This window comes from Lichenostomus cassidix, chromosome 3, assembly GCF_008360975.1.
Source record: "Lichenostomus cassidix isolate B80296 chromosome 3, HeHo_3.0, whole genome shotgun sequence".
Taxonomy (NCBI): domain Eukaryota; kingdom Metazoa; phylum Chordata; class Aves; order Passeriformes; family Meliphagidae; genus Lichenostomus; species Lichenostomus cassidix.
The window spans coordinates 61,823,945-61,851,701 of NC_139483.1; the positions used below are offsets into that span (position 1 = coordinate 61,823,945).

The 27,757-nt window shown below is 39.8% G+C and overlaps 1 protein-coding gene across 6 annotated transcripts in view; it reads right to left on the reverse strand.

Moving 5' to 3' along the window:
- Nucleotides 1-4,431: 4,431 nt before the first annotated feature.
- PKIB (cAMP-dependent protein kinase inhibitor beta) overlaps nt 4,432-27,757 on the reverse strand; it is a 54,983-nt gene continuing 31,657 nt past the window's right edge. For 5 of the 6 annotated variants that reach the window (XM_085056071.1, XM_085056074.1, XM_085056073.1 and 2 more), the window contains exons 2-3: nt 9,519-9,693; nt 4,432-5,319 (exon numbers count right to left, since the gene is read on the reverse strand). In XM_085056071.1, the coding sequence (XP_084912197.1) occupies nt 5,234-5,319; nt 9,519-9,666 (234 nt within the window). In that variant the 5' untranslated portion in view covers nt 9,667-9,693 and the 3' untranslated portion in view covers nt 4,432-5,233. Of the gene's footprint in view, nt 5,320-9,518; nt 9,694-25,398; nt 25,487-27,757 lie in introns of those variants that run through there. The other variant, XM_085056070.1, reaches the window with a different exon arrangement.

A 27,757-nucleotide genomic window follows, 5' to 3' on the forward strand; every position in this document is an offset into this window, starting at 1 on the left:
CATCGGGTGCTGAAAGCACTAACGGTGGATATTAAGGAGGCATGAATGAAGCAAGGGCTGAGCTCTGAAGAAAGGAATAGATGGATGTGGGCTTTGAATGGAGTTAGACAACAAATTAAGAGGGAAGGAAGGGACGGGCTGGGATTGGATTGCTGAGCCCGCTCCCCCTCTTTGGAAGCCGCGGGAGGTGTGACGCCCAGGGCCCTGGGTGGAAAGCCGCCGCGGAGCTCCGAGCAGCCGCTGGAGCCGAGGCCGCGCCGCGGCAAGGGCGCCCTCTGCCGCCACCGCCCGGCGCCGTGCGGAGCCCCGTCCCCCGCGCCGCGGCGCTGTCACAGCCCTGCTCTTCCTCACGGTAGGGGTGATCCCGAGGGACACCCGAACTCCGCCTTGCCCGAGCCGAGGGGGCGGACAGGGCCGAGGCTGTGAGGAAGGCGGGGCCCGGCAGTGTGCCTGGCGCGGGCTCGGGCGCCATCGTGTGCCCGGCCGGCGGGAGGTGTCCGCTCACGGCTGCGGAGTCTGTCCCTCGGGAAAAGCTGCTGCTGCACCCTTGGAAACCGGGTGTGCAACTGGAAAACTGCTTCTGGAGTACTGCTGGACATTAACAGCAATTCACATGCTCTTCTTTCTGTGTTTACTTTGCTGGTGTGTCATTGACAAACATGCCCAAGGAGTCTGGAAATAAAAAATTACACAGCAGGGTCAAGCCAGTCTCTCACAGATTAGCTTTTCCATGCATCATATGATAAGCACTGGACTTACAGCATCAATACTTGCATAGCAGAGTCCCAGGAATAAAACACTGGTAGGGATTGTCCAAATCATGTCATCAGGGCCCTTTACATTGCAAGCAAGCATTATATATATGTTAAACACACAAAATCTACAGTACACAGGCAACATCCCCCCCAAACAAACATCACACAAACAACAACCAAAAAACCCCACAACATTTTCTATCAAATGTAAGCCTTGCACTAGAATCCAGAGATCTGGCATCAGGATGGGGCACATGCCAAGGTGAAGTGATGGACTTCAGACTTCCTGTTGCTTACAGCCATCAGGATATGGACTGGTCCCCACTGGGCTGAAGAGGGAAATAAACCAAGACAATAAAGTAAGAGCTCTCAGCAGTCATTGCTAATTACTATCCAAAGTAGAACAGGTTGGGAAGATGAAACACCGTTTTCCCTATAAAAGGTCAAAACAGTAATAATCTGTACTGTGATTGGCACCCAAGCCCAAATTGCAGAGTGAGCACCTAAAGCTGGGTAGGCTGCAAGCCAGACTTGGACACCCGTTTTACGACAAGAGTTTATTGGTTGAAACACGAGATGCCTCCTGTTTGTAATCGCACGGATTTCTGTATACGCAGAGGCACCAAGGTTCTGGGCCCGTAGCAAAACTCCCGAAGCGAATGTGTTGGATTATGTGGAGACATTCTGTCTCTCACCAGCCCAGTCTGCACATGGGTTTGGGGTCCCTTAAAGTTGTCTCCATCCACTTGCTTGCACAGCCTACCTGGCAGGCTGAGAATCCCACTAGATGGCAGGACAGCTTAAGCCTTTGCTATTTCTACTTCAGAGCAAGTGCCCTGGGACCCCGATGGGCTGCACCCCACTGGTCTGTGCTGTCTGGACCCGGCGGAACCCACATTCACTGACATCTGGGGATAATGCTTACTGAACGCACTGGTGGAGAAATATGTGAAGAGGTCTTTGTTCCATTCTGTTTCATGGGCTTTATCACACTAGCAGATAGAAGAAAGGAATATGAACGAATGCTACTTTGCTAAATCTTGAAGACTTCCTCTTTATGTGAGTGATACATAAAGGATATTTGGCCTACTAATGGTAGTAGGTAAAATGGTAGTAGTGGTAAAATGCAGTTTAAACCACTTCTAGCCACCACTCTCTTGTAATTTTTAAGTAAGCGAGTGCAGTTATAATTTCTTAATGACACCTGGAAAATAATTAGGCAAATTTTCTATATATTCAAAATACCGAAATTGTTTTATATATGCACAATTATGCACAATAAAATTACAAGGGTACTTTTTTTTTTAACATGCAGAGTGGGTAAGAATGGATAATTACTTCATTATGTTCTAAAATATGGAGACAACAAAGTTACCTTTTTTGCTTGGTAAGAAAATGAAATTCTTTGCTTTACAAAAGCCCAGAATAGTGCTGTAAGATTATGAAAAAGATGCTCTTACCTGTACCACACTTACTGGAATGGAAATTGAGATTAATGCATTATAATACCAGATTAGCCTTAATAGAAGTTTGCTGCTGCCATTTATCAAGGTAATTAAGTATGTAACTAATTTTAGGCACATAAGTAGTTCTATTGACTCCTGTGAAACCCGTCTGCATTTAAAGTTAAGCATGTTTAAAATACCCTGCCTATTCAAGGCCATAACATTGTGGCCATGTGAACCAAGAGGATGCATTGCTATCAATTACCCATCAGTTGAGCTGTAGTACAGCCTGGATAATGGTTGAAACTGGATACACTGGCTCAGTGATAGACATATTCAGAAGCACTTCACCTGCTCTTTACAGGCTCAGTCGAAGTTTAGTAAGACTGTATACTTCAGTATACTAACAAGAAAATTAACCTGAACTACCTCAACTTTAGGTGTGCTTAAAACAGTAACTCTGCCCAAGCCCCAGCCTACTGGACAGCATGGCATAGAGCCCCCCAGGCAGGTCTAAAGGGTCAAGTTCCCATCTGCCTGAGTCAAGCATAATGCACAACTAATAAACTCTTCTCCAAAGACCAAAGTTTATATGGTACAATGTCTCCCACACCAGCCAGTTTGTGCGTCAGTTTTTACTGGTCAGAAACGTGCATCTGGTTTGCAACTGGAAAAGATTGACAAAATCCAGGCACAACTAAATATTCTTACTATTACAACTAACTACAAAAGAGCTCTCTCATGCAGTCTAGACAAATGGTACGTGCATGTGGCAAAAAATGGTACGTGCATGTGGCAAAGAAGCATTTCTGTGTTTGTAACTTGGTTAATCTACAACGAGATTATACACATATAACATATTACAGATCTTTTAAAAAAGTTCATCCTGCTTTTAATTAAATTGCATTTTAAATCTTAGTCTTTACTACTTCTCAATTTTTTCAAATTTGCTGTTAAAATTCTTCTTTCTGTGCAACATATTTCCACTGACAGGTTCATACACCTCAAGTACAAAGTAAACACCAGAGTGCTTACAGTAAATTCCTCAGGGTGTTGAGCATTCTTGTATAGCATTCTCTATAGCTGTAAGCTACACATTGTGAACAGGTATTTATGTATACAGCTATAGATTTTTTTAAAATTTGGAATTTAGTACTTGAATAATTTGCTAAATTCAGCTGGTTCATAGTTGGTGTTTTGGTAGCAAAAAAATTCAAACTAGCTTAGACTAACAAAGTACTTAAAGTACCTATTCCTGTAATCCAAATTTTAGTGTCTGCATTGTATCAGAGAAGAATCTAAATATATCCAGTGCTGCAACTGTGAAAGAGTGCAGAATTTGATGTAGGCCATGAGCCAGACTAGCAAAGCATATAAAGAATTATGTTTCAGTAATACTTATTGACTTGATTTTGATGGGATCACCACAGCTGCTTCTAATTTACCAATGTTATGTATGGTGATGCTGTAACGGAGGCTGGTATAGGAGAATGGGACTACAACCCAGAACAAGAGTATGTACCATGAATACAGTTACCTCTGAGCCCCTCTCCCCTGTGGTTTTCAACTCTGGTCCTCCAGTATCAGCTAGTTGAGTCTCTCAGACTTTAAGCCACCTCTTTTGCTCCAGTGGAGTAAGTTATTTTACCTTTGCAAATCTGAAAAAAATTTGGGATGTTTGCACTTGTTAAATGGGAACAGGTTTAAGAGGAGGAAACTAATTGTCAGTCCAGCTGAATTAAACTGGATCCTTTATTGAATGGACCCAAAAGACAGGGTGTGAGTAAATGCACAGTAGGAATGGAAGTTGTGCCTTATAAGCTCTCTTGAGCTCATCCAAGCTCTCCACCAGGTTTTGATGACACAAATATTTTATAGATGGAATACCAGTCAAATGTGGAATGCACCCATCAGAGATGCTTCCTCCGCATTCACAATGTACATAAGAGGCTGCTGCCCCAGGAATTGTGAAGGTTCATGTCTGTACCTGAATCTTAGGTCTCCTGCAACAAGGGAATGAATGCCAAGTATTTTCAGGAGCATGATCTCCAAAAAAACCAAGTCCTTTCAGTAGAGAAAAAGATTTGCCTAAAATCTTTGTAAAAATCATGGTGATTGAAACATCTTCACTGTCAGCAAACAACAAAGCAAAACCCAGATGAAATAAAAGAACTATGTATTATCAGGCTTTAAATATTGTCCTACAATACATGAGGAGAAACATCAAGAAATCAACTGAAGACAGAAAAGATGATAGATATTTAATTTCCACTGTGAGATTAAACAATTTTAATCATATACAAACATGGCTACTTTACTTTAGATACACATTAACAGCTACAATATTCAGCATGAAAATGAGTGACCGAACTGGCAAGACTGCTAAAAGTGGGAGAACTGAGATAATCAAACTGTCTTAATCAAATAGAGGTAAGGAGAGTCTGAAAACAAATACCGATGTTTAAGTAGTTTACAAAATCTTCTGGCAACAGGAGTAGGAGAAAATTTTATTTTATGTTTGTTTTTTTTTTCTCACACCCATCTACATATGTCTAATGAGAACAAAAATCTCAGGAGATAAATTACAGATAATGTCTGTAATCTAATATATACTTAATATCACATTGGAGGGAGTGAATACATCTCTGTGTCAGCGAGAAAGAAGCTGCTTTGGGAAATTAGGAAACAGGATTTTTATTTTGAAACAATGATTAGTTCCTGGTACATCTGCATCTGGTATACTAATTGGAGCTGTCAAAGATTAGTTAGAACAAATACTATAGCCAAAACAAGAGAGAAAACCAAAACAAAGAGATACATTCTTTAGTTCTCTTCCTGTTTGGATATGCAAAACATTGCTTTTGAAGGATGACAGTAGAAAAAACTGTATGCCATCCACATAATCACCTAGGTACAAGTGCATTGCAAAGTCATATCTGTGCTGCTAAAGTTGCTACCACACTTCAGAAGGGGTGACCCAGGGAAACGGGGAAGTCTGTTGATGGGATTCATTAACCCAGAAGTCCTTAGGTGTTAGGAATCATTGTGTTTTCCTTCTGCCTCTTGAGTTTCCAGCAAGGCTTTTGGTGATGGCACTTCTCCACCCTCTGCTCCTGCATCTAAACAGAGATAGAATTAAACATTTATACCACAACCATTCTCACAGATTTTTTAATGCAGCCAAATATTTGGGTTCACTGATCATCTCTGTTTGGACTGGCTCTTTATTACCACAGTCATGGGTGCTTTAGAAAGAGAAATTAACTCAAGAGATAAAGAACTTTCAGAGGCATCTTCTAAAAGCTGCTGCCTGTTGGTGTTGATTTGCCCACTTCTTGCACAGGCTGATCAATGTGTATTTGGCTTTAAAAAAAATTATTGGAAATAACTTTGTGGTACTGTTATTATTTGTTTTCTGGGTCATTTCCAAAATCAAATTAGAATATTGTATTCCTTTGAGCACTGTGTTTTTTCAGGTGGATGACATTACAGTTTATTAACATGCCAGTTATCTGTCTGACCTTCTTTGCCAAAAAAATACCTGCATGGATTTACCCTGTCTTCACAAGATGGGGGATTTTTTGTTACTCTGAGTTTGAAGTTTACTTTTCCACAGATTAGAGCTGAATGCTTACATGACTTATATAATTTAAAGCTCCCCAGTAAGTCTAGTCATTATATGAATTCTTCCATGCTGTTTCTTTTGATCAAGTTTACTCACTGAGAAGCAGAAATTCCTCTTGCCTTGATTTTCTTGTAAACCATAATAATTTTCATATTACCCTTAAGTCCCACATGGCAGTATCAGTGGCAACAGAAAACCCAAATCTATGGCAATCCATAGCTTTTGGGGACAAGAAAAGGTCAGCTCAGCACATCTGGCTATACCATCCTCCACTTCATATTCCTCCATCTCCTCCACAGCCATATTGTAAGGGGTACATTTTTGGACTTGCTATAAAACATCACAAACACCCAAAAGAGTTATATGTCTTGGTTTCTACATATCACAGCAAATATATAATGCTGTACACAATTCATCAGCTAAAGCTCTTGGCAGAAACTGCTCAATGTTTTAAGTCTGCTCAGAGGTTCAGGGGCTTTGGAGTTCTATACTGATAAAGAACCAGATTATTTGACACCCTCTAGCTTTATATAGCACAGCACTGGTGTGGAAAGGGAGACAGAGCAATCTCTTCTTTTTTTTTTTTATGCAGGGTTGGATGTCTAATATCAGTGGAGTCTTTCAGACAGTGTAGACAAAAACAATTTATTAGAGTAAATCTAATCTCATACTTGGTGGCACTTAAGTGTGCAATAGGTGCTAGTTAAGCTGCTAAGTCTTATCGGCAGAATAGTGCCCTAACACAGGTTACCAAATGTGGGAGACCAGTATAGCTTCTTGCTCTCAAACTTCTTGCACACTCCTTTTCAAGCTTTGGATCACCAGTGACACAAATCAATTATTTAACATGGTTCCAGTATGACCTCCCACCATACCACCTGTCTCAGCACTCCAAAACTTACACGGCAGCAGAGATGATCAGACAGGATACAGATGGTCTGCATTTTGGAGTTAGGCTCCAAGATAAACAGCTGGTGCCAGAATCTCTCCTGTTCATCTCATGAGAACATCAATTTTCTGTGGCTTGCAGAGTACATGGACATTTGTATCACACAGGTAGGATCCTTTTATATTAATAAAAAAATAAAGCAAAGCTTCTTTTCTCTTTTAAGCCAAAAGGTATTAGCACATCCTGTTCCTGACTTTTCACTATGACAGTAGCTGACAGCACTTTAGAAAGAGGAAATGTATGATCCAATGAGCATTAGCTAAATTTGAAACAAGATGGAGAGTCCTCCTCACCCTTTCCCATAATCTCCACTGAATCTGAATTTCAGAGTAGCAACAAAATAGGGCATACTTTATATAGCCACATGTTCCATCTTTTCTACTTCTCTCATTTATCTAATTTCTTTGTTCTGGGCTGGAAATGACTTTCCTTTTTTAACAACTTATTGTTAAAGTCAGAAATAGGCAAAAGAGATGCCTGTTAGAGCCCCAAATGTTTCACAAACACACAGTTTCCCTGTCACAGCATTTGAACTTCAAAACTGCCTTTCCATTTTGATGAATTCTCCTCTATTTGCTTGCTGTCTCATCAAAAGTTTAAATTACAACACAATGAGGCTGAAATACCTATCTGATGCTTGTGGAATTCCCATCCTCATGAAGCATCCTATTTGTCAGAGTGGACCTAAGTGCATCCTGTATTCACTTCCTATTATCACTACTGTAAACTGCTGATAACAGAATCTGCTGCCTTCCAACATGCTCTGACACAGCTATATGTCAATGACAAAAGCAAAGGACAATTCCATGCGCTTCATTGTTCTTCAAATCCTGGCAGTGCTGGTCATGTATTTCTAAGAAAGCATCAGTACATTTTGCTAAACCTAATGTAACTGTATTTAATTTCTTCTTCTTCTTCTTAATCAATTGGATGGAGGCCAGGAGAGGAGGACTGTTCTGGTCTGCAGGGCATACTTATTTTATGCTATGCTGTAACATTTCTTATAAAGACTTGCAATCTTTCCTGTTTGTTTTTATTCACGGAGGGGGGGAAAGGACCAAAGAGAGAACTTTTTTATGCTTTAAAAAGTACACTCTTTCCAGCTACTAAACTTGCCAGAGGTCAAAGTGAAAGAAACATGAGAAACTTATTTACAGCTTTTGTATTCCTTGGTGCTGTGTTTAACATGGTGCATGTCCTTCAAGGATCACTGCTCTAAACAATACAAAAGGTTAGTTACACATAATATAGTAATGGATATTTCAGTGGGTTGGACTGGTCACTTCACTTCCACAGCTCCTGACACTGATAGCAATATAAATTCCCATCTGCCTCCCCTTTGATAAGGAAAACAGTTCCCTCCTATTGGTGCCTGACCGTGCCAGGCAGGAGAACTATGTGGCACATAAAAAACCACGCAATATTTGAAAACAAAGACATTAAATGTTAATTGACTGTTTGTACTTTGGAATTAATTTCCAGTGCTTCAGTTGCACACATCACAAGGGGGAAATATGCACAGACATAATTTTCATATTCATAGGGAAAAATCTCTCCCCAAGACAAAGTAATGCCTTCTTCCAGCACCCATCCAGATTCTTATTTTCCTCTCTTCTCCTGGTTCAAGTCAGGATATGGTCTTTCAGTCCCTTGTCACTCCTTCAGGAAATGTTCTTTCTACCTGCTAATCAGTCCTTTGATGGGCCCATGTGGGGTATAGATTACAGGACAAATACATGACTAAATTGAATCACCAAAATAACAACAATTTGTGATCAAATAAATCCTCACTCCAGCCTTTATGGTGCTTTAGGAGGCTGTACACTTAACATCCTTTAATTTCTTCAGGCAATGTAAAAGAGCTCATGCAACCTTGGAGACTAGGAATCTCTTTTATGATCTGCTTCAGATTCATGGACTCTTCATACCTCAGCACAGGCTTGCCCTCTGCTTTGCTGCACCCACACCATAACTGCTCCTGATTTGTTGTGGTATCACAGCAGCAACAGTGATGGGCAAGAGAAGAAAAAGTTCTCTGAAAAAAATTCTGAAAAGTAGGGACATGAGTGAGACCATGCTCAGGGCCAGTCTTTTTTTTTCTTTTCATAGGCATAAGAAATCAGATTTTTCTGAATCTAAAAACCCCCCTGAAGTTACACTGAAAGTAAAAAGAACCCACAAAGCTGGTGTTGATTAGACCTGTGCTTTATCAACAGAGCACCTTATCAAATTAAAGGACATGGCAAAATAGGGCACTGGTCTCAGATGGCAAAGTTGAAAGCCTGCTAACAGGAGTAAATCATTATAAACCCTACTCTTGTATATACTCATGTATATGCCTGAGTTAGCTGTCATTGTATTAATAGCACAGCCCTGCTGTCTTGTGCTAAATTATCTCAGTGCAGGAGTACACTCGAATTTATAACTGGAGGGATGGGTTTTCCATGTTGCACAGAGATGCCAACTGTGTTTTCTCTTCCTCAAGGGAACTGGAATTCAGTTCCCAGCACTGCACTGTTTCCCTGGCTTCTAACACTGGATCTGTGATGGATATGGCTATGGGTTAATCTTAACTTGTCTCATCAGGAGAATCAAATGATAACTACTTTGGAAGGTTGAATTTAATTCTAAATGATGAAAGAAATATTAGTATTGACATCAAAACTGTACGGTGGTGGAAGTCTTAAAGACGAAGCAAAGAATGACTGGATAAAAATGTCCCTTTCTGAATGCACTGCAATTACCTTCTGAAACAGAGAGCTCAGCCAGTTTGTGTGGCAGGTCTGAAGTCCCAGCACCAGCAGGGGAGCCCAGGATATCTGGTAAGGCGTTCCGGCGCCCTGCCCGTCCCGATGCTGCAAAATCTGTGACCACGGGCTCCACATCAGTCATTGCTGACTCCTTTCGTCATAGCAACATCTGCACATGGAACAAACAGAAGAAGAAAAGAGCTGTAGCCTGACGGATGCTAGTCACCTGCTCAACAATACAATGGCCAGAGGCTTTGTCCAAAGGTTCTTTTGTTATTAAAAGACATACATTTCAATACTGAGTGTTTAGGCTTTATTTCTGCCTCTGAAAAAGATGGAAGACTGTCTGTGCATTTCCTTACCATGCCATTTGCACATCAGACTAGCACAATGAAAACTCTGCACCTACAATAAACCTGTGAATAGGGTCAGCAACAGCCCTTTCAGCCAGCCATCTGTATGTCCTTCCATGACCTGTTCACTGTTTTTGAGTGGTTTTGCTGTACAATCACTCAGAAGAGAACTAAAACTCTGTTGTTATACAGTCTGTATGAAGTAAAGCATGTTTTGCTACTATGAATCTTGTTCAGATTCTTATTTAGAATCTTGTTAGCACAAACTAATTTCACAGATGGGCAAATTATATAAAATGACCTCTCAAAACACAAACTGAAACTCTTCATAGAATTACTTTATCCTGCACATATAAAACCACTTGTTTTCCTCTGCTTCTTGTTAGCCTGGTTTAACCTTCACTTGTGCATGTGACTTTTATCTAATAACTAACTGAATCCTGGAAATAACAGAACCAACAGTACTCTGCTCCCTTGATCCCTGTCTCAAAGCCCATTGAACTGAATGGGGAAACTGCTGACCACTATGGGCTTTGGATCAGGCACAGAGACGTTTGCAGGATCACACCCCGAGTCAACAGATTAAGTGTGAACACCTAGAGCAGAAAATAGTAGGCTGCAAGTGGCACATGGAGACAGAGTATGAAAACTGCCATTAGCAGTCACAAAAGGCTACACCAGAATTTACACAATAATGTGATAATTAACAGAGCAATTTATAATAATTAGGTATCCATTAAACAATTAAAAACAATAGTTACTTGCTCTACATGAATGAAATTCTGTTTGCAATGTGGGAGCAGGAATGTTTTCTCTTTGTGTAATACGGTCAGAGCTTAGTGTGGGAAGGGATACAGATGGTACTTGAGGCCAATCTGATGGAAGGCTGTCAGCTTTTGGTTGACAACTGGCTGTATTTAGACTAAGAACTGGATATGGAAAGTGTCAATCATGTTAGTGTTGTTCATATAAGAAGCAGAGCATCACAGTCCCCCTTTAAAATTCTGCAAAGCTTGGGAAATATTACTGCTTTCATTTCATGGATAGAAAAAATGATACAAATAGATATCAAATGTGACTTGCTTCAATGTGCAGGAAAGAAGAGGCAGAATTTGAATACTGATGCTGACATGCCATTTCTACCAAAAATACTTCCTTTTTCTCCCTCAAAGTGCCTTTTGGCTGTGTCAATCCAAAACCAACAAGAAAAAAGCCTTAATCTTCTTTGTATCTCTAAGTACTTTGTAATAGAAGAAATTAATCCTTCTTGCAAGAAACAAAGGCATAAATAGGACCGCCAAGTCTGAAAGATGAACTGAACATGCAAATTAACTACTTTCTTTAGCTAAGGTCAGTAAGTGAAAGATCTGACCTGCAGATTTAGCAGGAGGTTCCTGTCCTGCATGAAAACAGGTCAAAGCCAAATGAAACTTTCCCATCAATGGCAAATTATAGAAATTATACATGGACACTCAAGAATGACTCTTTTCAGAAAACATATAAAAATCATAGACTCATCAAGGTTGGAAGAGACCTTTAAGATGATCCAGTCCAATGGTCAAACATGCATCAACATTCTCAGTTAGACTTAGCATTATACTATCAGAGGGTGAGATCAGCACTTGGCATGAAATATGAAAATAAGGACAATGAATCCATGTTTACAGACATAATCTCATGGTTTTTTGGGGTTGTTCATATTTACTTAACTGTAGGTGTCCTAAACATTTTTCTTCATATGCTTACCAGAGCAAGTAAAGAGATTGTAAATTGTACTTCACAACAGAAAATGCTTGGGGCTTTATTTTGCTTAGTAAATTGTTAAAATTATTCTCAATGCCAAAAACCAGCATTCTTGCAGTTCCTGCCCATTTCTTCTCAGCCATTTATTTAATGGAGCCAAAAATACTGGTGTGAGTACAGAATGACATTAACATCAAAATACACTTTTTCAAGCCTGCCTTGTGGACTTTTTTCTGCTTCTCTTCTCTCTTGCTTGTTGTTTTGGATGTTTTGGCCCCTAAATGGTTGCTTTTTAAATGGAGAAAATCTCCTCTACAACGCATGCCATATTAAGCTACTCTCTTCTGCAGTACAGTTTGCAGTACAGTTTGCACTTGTGCACTTGTTTCAAGGCCCTCCTGTCCTTCTCTAGCACGTCTCTTTCTCCTCTGATGTAATCTCCCTGTACTGCATAATACTAGGCAACCCAGGAAGATGATGAAGGACACAGTCAGATGTGCCTTCATGTAAGTGAATTTTGATTTATGCACTTGATTAAAAAAGTATGCAGAGACAAATCTAGAACATCTGTCAGACAGAAAATTGGCTGATGATTATCCATCCGTCTGGTGGCCATAATTCAAATTTAGCTATGTAAAAATACATCATCTTTTATATACATAACATTTACCATTAAGGGTTTTCACCTTTGTTTTTTTCTATCTATACTGCACTAGCACAGCATGTTGTCTAAGTACATTTGAAAGATGAGGTGACTATCCCAACAGGCTTAGAATTGACATTACAAAACAAGTCCATTTATAGGTCCATATAACCCAAAACTTAAGCTCACTTCCCAATATATGACAGACATTATTCAAAGTAGCTTGCTGCTGTACTTGAGAGAAATGCCATTTTGTCCTTTAATGTTCTAAGGAATTTCTTCAATTTCATTCTGATGCTCTCTTCTAACACTATATTCTAAGGCCTACATCCAAGTAAGGATACAGAGTTTCTCTGCTCTTCGTCTGTTTTTGCCTTTAATTTTTTTAACACATTCATTGGGAAATATCTACCTTTCTGGCATCTCCTTGCACCTGTTAAGCACAGTATTATTCATGCCTCCTCACGTTGTAAACAATAATTACAATGTGCACAGCATCTATTTTCTCAAATCCACTCCTCCTCCTGCTGGCAACATCTTCTTCAGCTTCACTGAACCCATTTTGCTCTAGCCTTATCCAAGATAAAATACTCACATGTTGCCAACGCCTGTGTGCAGTTGCTTCTCTGAGTTTCCTAATTACTGTTGTCATTTTTCTCCTGTGTCACTGTTCACCAGACGAATGGAGCACAGCTCTAAAAGAATAGTGCCAGATTTCCAAAACACAAGGTTCTGTATTTCCCCAGCTCCGTTTTTGCCATAGCAAAAGCTGAGTCCACCCACAAGGATAAGGTGACTAAGTGGAAAAGAACAGTTGGGCAGGGATGCAGGCTGTCTGCAGAGGGTCAATAGTAGGAAGGCAGGTGCACATCTCAGAAAAGCTCACCTACTAAAGATAGAGACTGAGGGCTTTGACTGGCATCCCAGCTAGTATTCCATCACCAGGACTAACTTTGCAGCTCTTACATGGTCCAAGACAGTGCTAAGGAGGTTTTGGGAATATTAAGTTAATCCTCTCATATATGCCTCTGAAATCCCTGTAGGATCACCCAGAATTCACAACAGACCACTCAGGTGTGCAAGGGAAAAGGAAATTCTCTGCTTGTGCAAACTGACTACAGCCAAAAGCAAAACTCAACTACTGATCTACCAGACATTCAAGTGTCCTCAGATAAAACAATAGCAGGTAAACTACCAGTGGCATTTTCTCTAGAAGACAGCTAGTTTGTTAATCTTTGAGTCTTCTTTTCTGGTGGCATAGCCATCCCTTCAGGGGAAGATGAGTCACAGGGGCTGGTGAGAATTTATTTAAATAAAGGACAGGAAAAGAACAAACAATTCTCCTGAAACAATTTATATTGAGAATCAAGGGAAATAATGCTTCAAGGTGTTCAGTTGTAGCAGGTGCCATGGTCCACATTAAATGTCAGCATTGTCTCTTCCTCACTCTTATCTGTTAGAAAATAGATAAATCACCACCTTAAGTATTTGTGAAAGCTATTTTTCCTTCTGATCTTTGTACTGTCTAACACAGACAAAATACTGGATTTGTTCTGCTTGGAGGACAAACTATTCCTCAATAAATGTCAAGAGGCTCCCAACATTGGCACTGTGACAACTCCACTCCACGCAGGAGTCTGAAAGACCAAACACATCACTCCTTGCTATTCAGGCACATTTGTCAAAAACTTATGAATAGTCTCTGCCTGTGCTATCAGAGAAAGCTACATTTCCAAAACCCTATTCCCTCTGAATGCCCTTTAGTAGGAACAAACTGGAAAGCATGAAATCCTCTCACAAACAGATGAAAAATACAATAGCCAAGTAGTACTTTCAGAGCCCAACTGACTGATTCAGTGTCTTGAGGGTCTCTTACTGTAAGGTGCATTTCAGCATCTTAATATATTCAGAAAAAACTTTAATCCTGTAAGTTGGGTTTAGTTTGCTTTTATTTACTTGTAAGTAATGAGTGTGCTATAAGCACCTCTCCCCCAAAAGCTTGTAGGTTCAAAACTTTCTAAGTGAGGAGAACAGAAAACTTATCAAATGAAGTGCTTCCCCCTGTGCAACTGAGATGAAAACCACATCTTCTTGCTATGCAGTTGCCATGCTTTCACATCCACTTCTGCTGCAGCTGCATCCTCATGCCTTTGTCTCCTCTTAACAAAGGTCTCAGAATAGGAATATTCTCATTATACATACTCACATAATCCTTATGCTTTATCCTGAGGCATTCCTGGACCATAGAAAAGGAAAAAAAGACCTAGGAATGTCCATGTTTTTAAGGAAGATTATGATGATGATTAACAGTAACTTGGGCACTAGCATAAATTCTTTAAGAAAAAATTTATGTGTTTTTTTTGCATCAGAAACATTTGTAAAACCCTGTTAACCCTACTGCTGGGAAGCACACAAAAAGATAAGCATGAATATACATCTTCATCATGTGTATATCCAAACACAGGGGTCTTAGGATAAGAGATCACACATTTCCTAATATGCAGAAGCAATATAGACAACTATATGAATGTTAGAAGTGATCCACTAAGGAAAAAGAAGTAAATTTGTTAGCCTTCAGGTTTTTTCATATATCACTAAGCTTGAAATGAGTTCTTTTTATTAGTTCGTGTTAGAAAGATGATTTGGGTTTCTTGTACCAATAGAGTTGGCCTTTCTAATGTATGTTCTCTGAAAAATTCATTAAGTTTTGTTTTCCTGTGCAGGCAAACTAAATTATATCCCATCTCAGTAAATCTACAGTGCAGAAGCATGTCCTTCTACATCTGTTTCAGTCTGTCTGTTATAGCCCATATAACACATATTTTTGGTATGATATTTGAAAGTTTGGTATATTGCATAACAGGTTTTTAGTTTTGGTTCTTTGCAGTGTACACGGCTGGACAGACATTTTACACAAATGCCTTGTGTGTAAATTCTATTCTGGGTAAATGACATGCTCTACACTCTAGCACAAGAAGTGACATCCTTATCAATAATGTGCAAAAATGTCTTCTGTACATGATCTTGCTAATACCAAAATGGTCAGACTGGGATATCATGGGTACACCATTCCTCCATTTCCTTCCTTGGTGCTCTCAGAAGCACTGAATGAACACCCAAGATCTTGACCTTGTTGTTCAGTTGTCCATCATTTTAGGGCACAGAATCTGAAAACCAAAGCTGTAGGAATTTTCTTCCTCAGAATGGAACTTTGAAACTTTCAGTTGAATTTTCTGATCACTTCCATAGAGCCAATATTATACTAATGGGAAAGACAAGAGGGGGAAAAAAAGCCATATAGTATTAAGCCTGCTGCCTTTAAGCTTCTGGAGAATGCACAGATTCCAATGGTGCAGTTCACCCTCTACAAACCTGTACAGAGCAGAAAACTTGCCTATGAGCTGTGTCTGACCCCTGAGTATGCACAGTGCTCTGACGCACAGGCAAACACATTACAAAGCTAATAGCAGTTCTAAGTAATGGCACAGTTTTCTCTTTGTGAAAGAAAATAAAGGAGAGAGGAGAAGGGGTCATGATACTGACAACTGAATCAGAAGTTATCTTCAGCAAGTAATAAATGAAGTGACATTAGCTGAAGGCAGTCAATACCAGGCAACCAAGCATGTCACTTTCCAAATGTCTGAGTGACCAAGAGCAATGACAGACATAAATGTTAGTCGACTTCATGGGAAACACAATTCAATTCTAACTCATTGACTATGCTGGAAAGAAATCAAACATACCCCTAGTATGGAATAAGAAATGAAGCTCAGTAGTAACAAATCAACTGACCAACCTAATTCTTCCCCTCAGTTTTTGGCCATTCATCCCCACAGAGTTTTTATTTCCTGTTGCAAATGTACATACCACTTTCTGAGTTCAGCCACACAGTTCCAACCTTCTAAATCCTTTCTTAGAATCTGCATCTGGCCTGAAATCCAAGAGAATTTTTCCCACTTTCAGGAATATACATGACGAGTAGTTTCAGAATTAGAAATAACTTTTTAGGCTAATCTTGACTTGCAGAGGCCCTGCAACTACAGCATTGCAGTTGAATTGTATTTATGATCTTTTGCACTGTCAAAGGCACACAAGGAAATGAGTATCCCCAACCTCTTCAATCTCCTTTCTCTTCAGCCTTTCAACTGGGAATTCCTTAGGGAGGCATCAAAGAAGTTTTTCCCTCTGCTTTGATATCTGCTGCCCCCGCATCCCACAAACATTTCCTGCAACACAGACAAGTCATCTACATAAGCCAGCATATGTACGTCAATCTGTATTCTTCATTAGAAGCAGCAAGGGATTTGGTTCTTTACTTGCCAACTCTGTGTAAGAAAACTACTCTGACAAAAACACTGGGAAAAGCTGAGGCAAGCAAAGAGCTTGAGGCATACTGGAGTCCACTTACACAATGCACTCCAGTAAAGGAATCAGCACTGCAAAATGTAAAATGCTTTTGTGAGAACATGAATTTACAGTTTAGCAGATATATGAGAAAGGAACAATCCCATGCACATAGTCAACATGGCTGTGTACCCAAAGTCTCTCACTGGGGAAGACCCAAGTCTCCTTGAGATCTCACTGACATTAATGAGGAATGTTTCCATCCAGTTTAAAGTGAAACCGAGTGCACCAGTATGTACAGTATGTCCCCAGGAAGGGAAATCCTGTGGAAGTGCCCACAGAAGAGGAGTTGGAGAGCAAGACGAGTTGCATCACCTGGTAGTAGCAACATGTGGGCAGAAGGGGTTGAAAGCCACAAGCACAAGGCTGATAGAGAATCATGGGGAGCCTGTAACTGTGCTTGTATGTAGGGAAGAGAGATTACCTGAAGATCTGTATAAGACAAAGAAATTACATGGGAAGCTAAACAGACACAGGATGAAAGGAGGGCTCTGGAACCTTACTGAGGAAGAGGAATTAAATCAGTAGTGAGGAGTTTTTTTGGAAGGCAGGGAAGATGGAGACAGGGAGGAAGAGGCTTGTTCAGTTCTGGGGAACACTGGAGACCAGCTCTGGTGCAGGATGAGCACAATGGAGACCCAATGGCTTAGCTGCACACTGGCTAGGTAATGCTAAAATGGGGTTTGTTTTTTTTTTACTTAAAAGAATGTGTGTGTAATTATGCCAATAGCCCAGAAGACTGGAGAGTCTGCACAAGAAATACAAGGGCAGTTTACTACACCAAGGATCTTTCTTTTCAGGTTTTTTTGAGGGGGATGAATTATTCTGTTAATATGACATGTGCTACAACACCTTGGCCACCAAATATGTAGTATTTGTGACAACCCTTACAGGCTGATACTGTTTGGAGCCCTCAAAAGAACAAGCAGCTCCAATGAGAGCTTTCCGCACAGAAGTGCATCTTCTTTGCCCTGCAGGAAACACCCTTCCAGGGACAAAAGTCCTTGTTTATTTCTTATTAAGGCCTCCACAGTGTCCCCTGGAGTTAGAAGTGGGTTTGGTGAAAGGGCTTTCTTTTCATTGTCGAACTCGTGAAGACAAAAGCCGGTGCTCCTTTCCATTCAGCAGCTAGGTGGTAACAGTCTGGCAGCAAGCAGGAATTGCAGTGTGAATAGCTGCAGGCACCTTGCTAAGTTCCTAAACCTTCAAGGCATGGGACTGGGACCATTTCTATTAAAAAGCAAGGACAAGCTCTTAGAAGCACCTTATTGTTTTAGTTATGCAAATAAAAGCTGACTTTTGATTTTATCTTTCTCGCAGCCAGAAAATGTTCCATAATTATATATAAAGCCAGATTAATTGTATTTTATTTGCATGGTTCTTCCTTCAAACCTACAAGCTGTAATTTTTTGGTCTGGATCAGACCAGGAGACCATCCTATTCTCTCCCTGGGCAGCTCTGTTTCATCTGACTGATGTGGAAATACTTGGGTTTAGCCAGTTTTGCAGTCACAGCCCTTAGCATTTCGTCACATGAGCACAGGAAAGGATACTCTTTATCTTATGATTATATCGTTTGTGTCTGATAAATGCTTTGGAACAGCTAAAGTCCAACCAAATACAAGCACTATTCTTCTATTTGAGTAAAACTTTCCTATTTAAGTTTTTCATTTCTGCATTCTGATTTCATAGTGCAAGCACAAGCAAGGAGGAGTCACGATTTCCAGAACAAGAATTACTCATAGAAGTCTGTTCTAATACAAAGAAAAAAAAAAAACCAATCCAACACAAACCAACCAAACAAACAAAAAAAAAAAAAACCAAAACAAAACAAAAAAATAAAAAACCCCAAAAAAACCCCATTAAAAAAAAAAAAAGTGAAACTCCGTATTAAATTGCTACTTATTCATTGAGGTCTGGAAACAGTATTTAAAACAGTCAGCTTAAATCTATTCTTTATTGAGCAGTTAAAGTACTAATGTGCTAATAGAGGCTAATTATATTTTCTTTACCTGGAAAGCTGCAAGAAAGCCTGTTTGTCTTTGTCATGAGTGAGTCTGTAAATCTAGCATTCGAAGTTTTTATTATTTTGCTTGCTTCCTTAAGCAGCAACCGGACAGGTAAAGCAGTTGACAAGTTCAGCTATTTCAGCAGTGCTTCTGGTTGCTGCGAGCATCTCTACCACCCTTTTCACAAAGAGCAAATATCAGTCAGAGAGCCACTCAGATATCTTGCAGACATCACCTGAACACTTCACTCAAACGTGGTTCTTGGGGTCTCAGCGCTCTTTGCTTTTGCTATGAAGCTCTGCATGACTATTTCCCCTATAATTATTCATGTGTTTCTCACTTCAATTGCATTTTGTACTCTACAAATGATCTGGACTTCCTGAACTGTTTTTCTGGCTCATTCAAGAATACTCCTGGAAATCCAATCCAAAGTACTTCATCTGGCATTCTTCACTGAATAGGATGGTGAAAAGAAAATAGCATTTGCTCAATTCGATAAATGTTTAATTAGTTAATAAAATATTATTTTATTAACTCAGTTCAAGGATAGTAAAAGGTCTTTGATTTTGCTAATAAAAGTGGACTATTGAAGGATAATTCTATAAAGCTATCTCTGCTGGTTTACCCAAAGGTTTTTCAACTGCATTTTTCTAACTATCAAAAGGTAATTTCTTTCCCTTGAAACTTTGTATTGACAATGTCCTTATGCCACCCCAGGTGCTGGAAAATTCTGCAAAATCATTCTGGTTCAGTTTTCCCTCAGGGGAAGATGAACCAAGAGAGAAGAGAACACTGAGCTTTTCAGACTAATCTGGTGACTTTTAAAGTGAGCCTGGGCAGGAAACAGCCATTTGGCAAGTGAAGTCTAATACAAAGAAAATTGAGCTAACCTCAAACTGCAAGTCTACCTGGTGCCCTGAAACAGCCTTTAATGAGTTATTTAAGTTTCCTGCTGCTCTCCTTGACATGTCAGTGACTTTACCATTCACAAAGATGAAAAAGCAATAGGACATATGGATGCATTTTGAGAAGTTAAATGACTTTGCTGCACTGTCTTTGACAATTGCATTTTATATCTGGACCCTCATACCCTTGCTCTGTATGTTCCATTTATATTTTATTTATGGTTTAGCATAAATTTTTGCCTCAGAAACAGGATTTCTTAAAAATTAAATGAATAATTTTTCATTTTCATTTCATTCTCCAGCATACATCGTGCTTACTCTAATACAATTTCACTCAGGTCATATCCTCTACAGCTTACCTGTTCAATCTTGGCAGTAGTCCTATTTACTGATTTTAATGAAATTACAGGTAGGAAAATTTGCCCCCTTTCATGATGACTCACCAAGAAAATAGACTGAGATCTGAGAAATCTGTCTTCCTTTAGGCTTATAGTTGAAGTTAACTAATGACCTTGATTCACAAGACTTTCTCAATTATATTTACAATAGACTTTAAATTGCAAGTAAAAAAAATAAATCAATTACAATTTACTGAGACATGTTCTGATGGTACAGGTTTACAATTTGACCCTGCAGTTCTCCATGTACTTCATCTAATTGCAAGGCTTGTGTTGCTTCCACTGATATTTGATAATACAGCCAGGAGACAGTACTGGGAATGAACGCTTTGACATTCAAGAGCACTCACTGAGTCAGATTTGTCCCACTCAGATTTGGTGATAAGAGATATCTCCAGGGGATTGGACACCTGATGATACAGTCCCTGGTGACATGTGCACCAGAAAATCTATGACTGCATCATGGTCAGAGACTGCGGGGTATTTACACTCACAGGCACAAAGGATTAGAACAATGAAAACCTCAGATTTAATCCTTTGCCAGAAAGTTCTGAGACTGCAGGAAAAGCTTTTTCCACAGAATAAGGAATATAGGGGAGTAAGTATTTGAGAGCATCTTGTTCCTAAATTTTCTGAGAATGAGCCAGCTAAACACTGCTCCACTGAGTATCACTGATGAAAGAAATTAAATAAATAAAAAAATCCACAATCCCACAATTGTCTTGAGGAGTAATGAAGGAAACAAATAGGCTGTATGATTATTATCCGCACATTAAGAAATACACATCAATAAATTTTTCCTTAGAACTTATTTTGGATTAATTTTATGCTTCAGGTGAAGGGTTTATATGCAGTACTATACTTGCTTCTCCTTTCCTACTTTTAGATGACTATTTGTTTCCTCTGCATCTCTGCTGAAAGGATACCATCGATCACAGCAATTTATAAACCTCCCTGACTTTCATGCTGTTTCAGAGTGTCTCTTTTTCCTAGGAGAATAAGCCTAATAGGTGAAATTCATAGTAGTTACAAGCCTAAACAAGTCAGTAGAATTACACATGGGATTAATTTGGTTTAATTTCTTTACCCTTTCAATACACTTCTATTTTATGAAAGTATGAATCATCTCTGTTACCCTTTAATGACCTTAGCCAGAGATTCTAAACCAGCCTTCCCTTCCTATCTTAGGGCTTCACAGTTATACACTAGATTGGTAAAAAATAAGACATATTTCAATCAAAATTGTAGTAAACTATACTAAGGAAATTATTTTCTGGTCTCAGTGAGCTTACTTGGCAATTAAGAAAAATTACTGTCTCTCAAAATATCTAAGCCCTAAAAGCAAACCCATACCTCCAACTGTTATAGCTTATCTGTCTTTCAAGAACAAGAACCAAACAGACCTTTCCAAGGCATGTATGAGACTGGCAGACAGGTAATTTCCACACAGTTCAATTAATGTATTTTAAACGAATTCATTTAAAATTATATCTAATTAAAGTAGTTGACTTTCGAAGAACCCTTTCCATTTTGATAAATGATCCTTCAGTAAACATGCCCTGCTATTGAAACACCTGGATTAAGTGTTTCAAATAGGGAGCAAAAAAAAGTTATATTTGTATCCCAAATGATAAGAAGGCTGTAAAAAACACCAGTACACACAGGATAACTTAAAAGATGACAGTAGAAAGTTAAAGTGTGCTTTTTATAAGATATTTGAATGAAGCACTTGCAGACTTTCAGTACTGAAAGGGGGCCTAGAATAAAAATTTTTAGCAGGACCTCTTGTGACAGGACAAGAGATAATGGTTTTAAACTGAAGGAGGGTCAATTTAGAATATGCATAAAGAAGAATTTTTTTACAGAAGGTGCTAAAGCACTGGCACAGTTGCCAAGAGAGATGGTTCATGCCCCATCATTCAAAACATTCAAGATCAGTTTGAACTGGGCTCTGAGCAACCTGATCTTGTTGCTGATGTCCCAGCCACTGGCAGGGGGATTGGACTAAATGGCCTCTATCTCTCCCAAACCGAACCACTGTATGATTCTATGATTCTAAGTATGGCTGGACCCTTAGGCTATTTTAGCTGGGATGCCATGATCCACAGAACTTTTATTTAACTTTTGTGATCTGCATGGGCCATTGAAGCTTAAGGAAAGGGGAGGAATGAAAACCAAGATATAAACAAGCAATCAAGTCTTGTTCCCATTTGTCATACGAACAACATTAAGTAGAAGTTCCATATACTGAATTTTTTTGATGTAAAAGTTTAACAATCAGCTTGCTTTCTTCTCATCTTTTTAATTTTAATTTAAATTTTGCCTTTAGTCTGCTATATTCTGAGTGAGAGGTGGATTTAATTTTGACATGTTAGAGTAGAGCCATTCTTCCACAAGGAGTAGCAAAAACAACAAGCAAGATCAGTCTGAGCAAATGTTGCTTCCCTTTGGAGCAAAATTGGATAGGTTTTTCATCTTGAAAACTGAGACAAAAAGGAGAATCTGCACTTTCACAGCACAGGGATGGAACCACATCATTCCTGAATCACATCAATTTTAATTAAAAAGTTTTACTAGGTCCAGGCAAGACAGAGACCACTGACTGTTCCTAAAGAGGTGCTTGCCAATATTCAGGGACTGGCACAGGGTAGGAAGACAGTCAGCTACAGATGTGAAGACTGCTTTAATCACCAGGCTCTTTGATCTCTCTGAAATTTTCACTTTCTGGTTTCACCCCTGGAAGTTCACAAACACAACCTCACTGGGTTTCCTTGCACTGGAAAGACCCTGTGCACAGCCCCAGTGATACAGAACATTTGCTAAAAGATTAGGAGGCAAGGAAATCCCAGACCTTGCTTGGATTATCACAGGAAGTTTGTTCCTTTGTGCTCTCATCCGTCACTGAGACAAAGATGGTCAAACCCTGACAGCAAGAAGTCACAGAAGTCAACCACAGAAGTCATGTAGGAGATGGGACATCCTTCGCCTCAAGTCCTCCTTCTCTTACCCTGAAAGATACAACACTGGCCCTTCCTCCCCTCTTCCTACACTCCCATGGCAGCAAATGCCTTCCCTCCTCTTTGTCCTACAGCAACAAATTCACACCCTCACAGAAATGCTCTCTCCATGCAGAAAATGCCTGTGTCCCCCTCCCCAGCCTCTCCCACCCTGCCCTACAGGAGGACCACACCAAAATGTCTCCACCATCCCTGCAGAGGCTCTTCCCCAGGTTCCCACAGGTGAACCTCCTCACAGAAACACAGAAGAATGAGCAACACAACCTGCAGTGGGGGAGTTGCATCTGCCATTTGGAGTTACTCACATCTGCCATTTCAATCCCTCGCTGAAGGCACTGTGCTGTGGAGGAACGAGGAGCCCAAAAGAACCCATTTCCTATTGTGTAAAGATTACTGCTCAGAACTGACATTTTGTAGCTTTCAAATTTTATGTTTAACTGGAAATAACAGCCCCCCTGGCAAGCTCCTCTTAAGGTTTTGCAGCCTCCATGGCATTTGGTCAGAGCATGTACCTACCTGTGTAATGTGTGAATTCAGGAACTGCAGAATGCTCAGAAACAAAATTTTCCCATCTGCTTAGCTAATGACCTCTTCTAAAATGTCTATGAGCTCTGAACATTCCCTTCTTTAGTTTTGTCAGCATAATCATATTACAGCCTGACACCAAGCAGTGTAAATTAATCTGTCTTCTTTTTTTTTCTTCTCTTTTTTTTGCATGCAAATTCCTCAGAAGTCTTCCCCCCCGCCCCCCCTTTTGTCTTATTAACCACAGAAAATGAGAAAAGGCAAAAAAAACAGATAGGCATTATCACTGAGTGAATCTTTCTACAAACTGACAATTCTGTTTCTAGACAGATTGAAACTAACACCAAAACCATTCTAGAGGACACGTTCTACAAAGATGAGTCTTTCCCAGAAATGCACAGACCTAAGCACATTGCTTGATGGAAATTCCACAGGAGGGTGGGGTTTTTTTGTGGAAGTATGAGTTGAACATTTCAAAAGAAAGCCTGGAAGTGATACTGACTGACAAGTGCAGATCATTGAGGGATTATGCTGATGCTGTAGAACTCAATATATGTAATCCTTGTTTTGTGTACTGAGATTTACTTCTGCATTAAGGCCTATATATTCCAAAGGTCAAAAATAAGAAGGTGCTTGCCATGGTCTCCCAATGAACACATATCCCTAGAGACTGTGGATTCTCTTTTTCTAAATTCCACTCAGCACTGGGGATGATCACCAGATACATCGCCTCTCTAGAGCCTTGTGTGAATCTGGGTAGAAAACTGCAGATGGTGAGATTTCAGGGGTCTCTTTCTGCAGATGACCTCTTGTTCTTGAAGAGCTACTAAAGACAACACTTTAAAATGAGCAGCTGAAAATTTTTATTTATAACTTGTGTTTTTCTATTAAAAAGTACAGAAATAATCCTGCATTTTCTTGATTGCAGATGAACAGGCATGAGCTTTCACTGAACAGACATGTATGCTAGTCTCATTTTCAAACCATGGGTCACATTCTGTTCCTTACAATATCAACCAAACCACTATGGATTTGTTCAATGAAATGGAGATTTAGGAGAGTACTGACAGAAAGTAAGTCCCTGCAGATACCCCTCCACAAAATCCTTGCTCATGTATGCTGATAGAGCAAAAAAAGTAAGAGCAAGATTTGTTCCTGCCTGAGAAGTTTCAGCGCTCCTCCCTCAATTGTAGAGTCCCTCACGTTTGTGATGACTGTGTGAAGGCCAAGGGCAAGCAAAACCAGCTATTCTTTTTCAGTTCAGAGCTGCTTGCGTCCAGTATTCCATCTCAGACTCCTCATAGCCACAAACAGCTCCAGAAACCTGGCTCTCATACAGATGTCTCTGCAGGACTGACCTGACAATCTGCATTTTAAGGGCCACATAAATGGTTTCACCCAATGAATCTCTCTTCCCCTCTGAAGGAAGAAAAAATGCACCCACAGAGGAACTGAAGTAATTTCTGTACTTCTCAGCAGGGAACTCCCTAAAACACTGATAGTAGCAGCCAAAGAAAATAGTTTTAACATATAATATGGAGTCTTTTTGGCTTTTAATCTAAGCACATTTATTGTACCAAACAAGAAGCTTGCTCTAGTGTTTCAAAGGAGAGCCTAGAAAGACAAAGATGACTTCCACAGTGTGGAAAACCCAGCAAGCAGGAGAACATTGGCAAAGCTATGAACATTTAAATAAAGAGGAACTTTTCTGTTTGCTTAATTTGTTCAAAACAGTAAGAAAACAAACACAGCTCATTAACTAAAGTTCTTTAGTAATAGCAGGTGCTTATGAAACCCTGTTAAAATATTTTTAAAACAGCTTAAAAGAATTACAGAACACTATATAGCAATGAGAGCATAAGAAAAAAAGCTACTTACAGGACAGCAAAAAGAGGCTGATGAATACCAGAGACACCCAGAAACAACTGGCAAGTGATCTCAATGTCTGGCTTTTCAGCTGACTACAGCAAAAGACCAAGGGAAAGCTGAACTGTTGCCAGGGAGGAAGATAAACTTGCATACATCTAAAATAGATGAACAGATTACAAATTCACATAGAAGAGCACATGCCTTACAGGTAGACTTCTGGACTTCAGCCTTTTCATTCAGGGCACTTCTGGTACAAAAATGAGTCCTTAACAACAGGGCCATTAAGAGAATTCTCCATCCTCTCATAACTGAAGGCAAATCTCTCAGCACCAGCAGTGCTGCACATTCACCCCAAAGGTGGAAACTGCTGCCAGGACACAGTGTAAGCAACAAGCTGTGGCTGTTCCATGGCATTCTGCTATCCAAATAGAGAGCATGCAACTGTGCTTTCACACTGTTCTAAGATAAATAATACTTTGCCAACATATTTTCAGCAAACGTCTACAACAGAGTTTGTATTTCAGCATCAAAACACAGAGAGTTTCATAGCAGACAAGAAAGCAACCTGGAAATAACCATCCTTCCTAATTTGGTATTAGCTGTCAGTTGATTTGCATGAAGAACTGACCAGCCTGCAAGAAGAGAGTTATTTAGTATGGCTTCTTGGCAATCTCCCCAGTTCTGCCCCCCAAAATGCTAAGTACCTTAATATTCATGGCTCAGGTATGCCTTCAGCCCCATAGCATGGCTTCAAGAGGGGTCGGCATGAGCTAAAGAAGAAAGCCACTGCTCAAGCTGTGCCAGCAGCTCCAGGTTCCACTGTTTCCACAGAAATAACCTCCAGCACATAACTACCAGAGAAGCAAATTGCCACTGGAAAAGCCTCCCTGCTTGTAAAAATCAGAAAACCTGCAGCAATTTTGAGCCATACACATCTTGTGTGCCACATACGTCAGCAAGACAAAAAAAGGAAAGAAACAATCAAGAAAAATGGACTTCTTGGTAGAGGAAATGATTCAGTGTTCTGTACCAAGTCAAGGTTGCCTCTATCTGACATTTTTCAAGGGTCAGTCACCTACAGCACAGGGGATCCAAGCTGAATAAAATTCAGCTGCTCTAAACCTAAAGCAATCTCACAGGAGTTATGTTTCTCCAGAGGTACCCCTTGCTAGGGCAAGTGAGATAGGGGTCTTACCACAAGCTGTTCACATCTGCTGATTACTTATTTCCTAGAGTGAAAAAGGGACATTTCAGTGGATGCCAGTAGAAACAAGTTAGTTAGCAGATGTCCTAGGTTGCAATATAGATGCAGTTAAGTATTCTATTACCACCATCTGTGGGCTGTTAGCTGCTGTCAGCTGCTAATGACCCACCCCACATGACAGGCAATGGGCCATCAGGGACCCACCGTGTGACTCATGGACTTATCTCATCCCATGGTGGGATGCTCTGCCCAGGAGGGAGGAGCCAGGTGTTCCCACCTGGATATAACCTGGCCTTGGAACTGCCTGAGCTAGCCCTGTCTACTGGGTTCCCAGAGGACCAGAGCTACCACTGGATCGTCAGCTGGAGACTAGACCTTCACAGGATCACCGCTTCAACTGGACTACTTCAGTTGGACTGCTACCACCACCCTAACAGGGTGTTAGGTTGTATCTGACTTTGTCAGTGCTTTTCCTTGTATTATTTCACTTATTTTTAATTTCAATCTTAACTTGTGATCTCCCACTGGTTTGTTTTCAAACCAATACAGCAGAAAAAGAAAATAATTTGCCTATATATGTATTCCTTTTCTTACAGTGTCATCTCTATTTCAGATATTTAACCCAGACAGCAAAAGAAAGTAAAAAAAGGAAACAATTTATTTAAATTGTTATATTAATTTAGCCTTCAAACAACTTATGTATTAAATTGGGTACAATAAGATACACTAAATTCTATACCAATCCATTCAACGATTCAGCACTTGGCAAGTATAACCTTTTCTTCCCCATGTTCTCTCTTGGATGAACATTCTTTTCACTGCACTTTCATGTTAAGAAATAATGAAATCACTTCGTGAAACACAGTACAAACTTTGTGAAGGGCTCAGAGAACTCAACTCCTGCCTGTTTCACAGGTACTAGTTATAGAAATGCTGATCCAGAAAGTTATTAGAATATTAACAAAGGCCAGCATTTTGAAGTAGATATGGGTTCATCATGGAGAGATTACTGGATTTCAAAATACATAAAAATAAGTTGCACAACTTTTCAGCTTCCACCTCAACGTTTCTGCCACAGTAGCTAATACAATAAAGAGAGCATAAATTTACAGGAAAACTACAATCTTGCCTGAAGCTTTTAGCACTCTGTAAAATTAGTTTTCT